We start from the raw sequence: 3,605 nt of genomic DNA, 5'->3' as shown, positions 1-3,605 counted from the left end.
ATAATGTGCTTTTTAAACCTTAATAAGAAATAGCTCATATTTTTTGCAATATGATTTATTTGAGAATTGTTATTCAGCAAACCGTTTTTGCTAGCATCATGAAAAAGGAGTAGAACAGCCGGTTAAGAGCATGGTGTCAAGTATGAGTCAAATAAATTCATGAGAAATTTTAAAAATTGATTCAGTCACTTCCTAGTTGTGTTATATTGGGTGATATACTTCACCTCTCTGAGTTCAGACTTCTCATCTTTAAAGTAAAGAAAATAAGGCCACCTACCTTATAAAAATGATGTAATAATTAAATGAGATACTTACTACATTTGCTTCAGTTAGGGGAGTGGATAGCACAAAGTATTCACAAAATTATTAATTTGTGACATTTCTCTCTTTTTTTGGCTGTGCCATGAGACTTGTGGGACCTTAGTTCTCCTGACCAGTGACTGAACCTGGACCATAGCATTGAAAGCACCAAGTCATATCCAGTGGGCCACCAGGGAATTCCCTAATTTGTGACTTTTTAAATTAATGTATAAGCTGTCAGGGACTTCACAGGTGGCTCAGTGGTAAAGAATCCTCCTGCCAATGCAGGAGACACAGGTTTGATCCCTGGGTCAGAAAGATCCCCTGGGAAAAGAAATGGCAACCCACACCAGTATCCCTGCCTGGGAAATTCTATGGGCAGAGGAGTCTGGCAGGCTACAGGCCACGGGGCTGCAAAAGAGTCAGATACAACTTATCAACTAAACAACAATAAGCTGTCAGACAAAGAGACTGAGTTATTACTTAGAATGGAGGTCCCAAGTGTTAAAAGAGGACAGAAGACAAGCCCAGTCCAACGGTAGATCACCAAGCAAAGTGTCCTGAAAAAGGCCAATTTTAAGCCTCCCTGGTTAGGCGTAGTAGATGAAGGTAAATAAACAAAGGCATGATAGTATGAATGGGGGCAATGAGTAATGAAGGACAGGATATTCTTTGCTGATGGTAGCCCTGAGAGAAGGTGTAATTTGGGCCCTACCTTGGGAATTCGGCAGTGCACACAAAGTGAGATATCCCAAATGGAACATGGAACTCAAGATTCCATAAGGCATAGAATATATTCACCTGGTGGTTTTCCTGACCGGAAAACCAAGGGTCATACATCAGTATTTCACCACCAGACCCAGGAACGGAAGAGGAAAGAGTAAATTCTGGCATCTAAAGTCTTTACCTTATGAATTTTTATGTTCTGAAGTTCTGAGAACATTACCCCACCAGGGGCTTCTTCTAAGCCTGGGAGATGGGAAAATGACTGATGGCATCAAATGTTCAAGTCTTTTTAGTCTAAAGCCATGTGGATTCTGAAAAAATGCCCTCCCACCTTATATATTGTCTTTTGGTCTGAACAATACAGAATGATACTAAGAACGATACTCAGGAAGTTTGGGAGAGCCAGTCACTGTGGTCTCTGCCAAGCTCGCATAGGTGTTCTTTTTAGCCTGAAGGAGCTGAGTCAAGAGGATGATTTCCAGGAAAGAATGAAAGCACTGACACTCCCCAGCCTCCTTGGGGAAGAAACTCCAAAACTTCAATAGTTGTTGCCTTGTTTTCTAGTGTCTCCTCCATCTGAACTTCAGGGACTTCTTGAAAGTCTCAAAGGATGCTCCCTTGAGAGAAGGTGAAGTCTATGAGTGTCTACAGTGCCCTTAGCATGTGGAGGGCCCAGAGGAGGCAAGAAAGACACTTTTCAGATTCATGAGGGTTGAAACCCTGTCTAAGATCAGGTGCCTTTCCTGTGTAGTTTTTCTGGGAGGCCTATAACTAAGACAGGAATCTGGAAAAGAATTACATCAACACAAACAAGAACATACCATTTTAGATCCAAGGATTGGGCACCAAGGATGGGATTGATATTATCATTAAAAAGAAATGTTTTTTTACTGTCCTATGACAATCTCTGCCTATCTTTTATGTCTTCATGCTTATTGTTTCACTCCAATAAGGTTTCACCAAAGAGTGAAGAGCATGGAATAATTATTGGGTGATCTCCTATTTTGATGTCTTTTCAGATAATTGACGCAGAGAGAAACATCTGAATTAAAGAAAATCATCATATTGTCAGCTGGCAATTAAACAGGAGAGTAAACTACTAACCACCCTTCCATGAATTAGATCCTGAAAATTCTCGAACAGAAAACAATTTTTCCACTCTTATTCCCTCTCCCTGTCTTTCTTTTCTTTCCCATTTCTGTAATGCTTTTTCTTTAGAGTAGAAAACTGAATGGAGGTTAAAGTATATATTGATTTCTGAATTCTCAACATTAATAGAAAGAAGTTACAGTCCAGGTAATGGTAATATTCTTAGTTGTTCTAATTACTGATAAGAAGAACAAATGGAAAAATTCTTAGAATTTATCATACGTTGGAAGAATCTTTCATGATGATTTCTCTTTAGGTGAACCCAAGACTATGGGAAGAACTAACATAACACGGCCTACTGAATTCATCCTCCTGGGACTTTCCTCTCGACCTGAAGATCAGAAGCCACTCTTTGCCATGTTTCTCCCCATCTACCTCATCACAGTGATAGGAAACCTGCTCATCATCCTGACCATCCACTCAGACACTCGCCTCCAGACACCCATGTACTTTTTCCTGAGTGTCCTCTCCTTTGTTGACATTTGCTATGTGACTGTCATCATCCCCAAGATGCTAGCAAACTTCTTATCAAAGACAAAGACAATCTCTTATGGTGAGTGTTTGACTCAGATGTACTTCTTTATTGCTTTTGGAAATACAGACAGTTACCTCCTGGCAGCCATGGCCATTGACCGCTATGTGGCCATCTGCAACCCCCTCCACTACATCACCATCATGAACCACAGACACTGTGTCTTTCTCCTGGTTCTCTCCGTCTGCATTCCACACCTCCACTCTCTCTTGCATATTCTCCTGACCAACCAACTCATCCTCTGTGGCTCCAATGTCATTCACCACTTTTTCTGTGATGACCAGCCAGTGCTAAAATTGTCCTGTTCCTCCCATTTTGTCAAGGAAATCACAGTCATGACAGAAGGATTAGCCATCATAATGACCCCCTTTTCATGCATCATCATCTCTTATTTGAGAATCTTCATTACTATTCTGAAGATCCCTTCAGCTGCTGGGAAGCGCAAAGCATTTTCCACCTGTGGCTCTCATCTCACAGTGGTGACCCTGTTTTATGGAAGCATCAGCTATGTCTATTTCAAGCCCCTGTCCAACTATACAGTCAAAGATAGAATAGCAACAATTATCTACACCATATTGATTCCGATGCTAAACCCATTTATCTATAGCCTAAGAAACAAAGACATGAAGCAGGGCTTGATGAAACTCCTGCGCAGAGTGAAAGGTCAGTAAGAGGAGCTGAGGTCTTAGTAGAATCCTACAAATCTCTTGCTCCTGACTGCAGGGTTTTAATATGTCTGTGATTAGATTCTGAAGGATGGTATTTTCAATGGTGGCTTGTTCCTGATAAAAAGAATGCTTATCGCATGTGTTGAAGCTACTCCTGAATATGATGCCTCCTTCCCAGTGGCCTCTAATATTATCTGGCTGGGACAAAGACTACCTGAATCTTGTTCTCT

General features: G+C 41.0%; 1 protein-coding gene across 1 annotated transcript; it reads left to right on the top strand.

Moving 5' to 3' along the window:
* The first annotated feature begins 2,306 nt into the window (after positions 1-2,306).
* Positions 2,307-3,378, top strand: LOC129539527 (olfactory receptor 1L1). Its single transcript, XM_055400211.2, has one exon. It carries the CDS (start codon positions 2,446-2,448, stop codon positions 3,376-3,378), a length of 933 nt encoding a protein of 310 aa, XP_055256186.2. The 5' UTR covers positions 2,307-2,445.
* The last annotated feature ends 227 nt before the right edge of the window (positions 3,379-3,605 follow it).

Source organism: Moschus berezovskii, chromosome 11 (genome assembly GCF_049115385.1).
Source record: "Moschus berezovskii isolate FMDL1 chromosome 11, NW_MosBer_1.0, whole genome shotgun sequence".
Lineage (NCBI taxonomy): Eukaryota > Metazoa > Chordata > Mammalia > Artiodactyla > Moschidae > Moschus > Moschus berezovskii.
The sequence above is the reverse complement of the archived record's forward strand: the minus strand, read 5'-3'. Positions and strand labels throughout refer to the sequence as shown.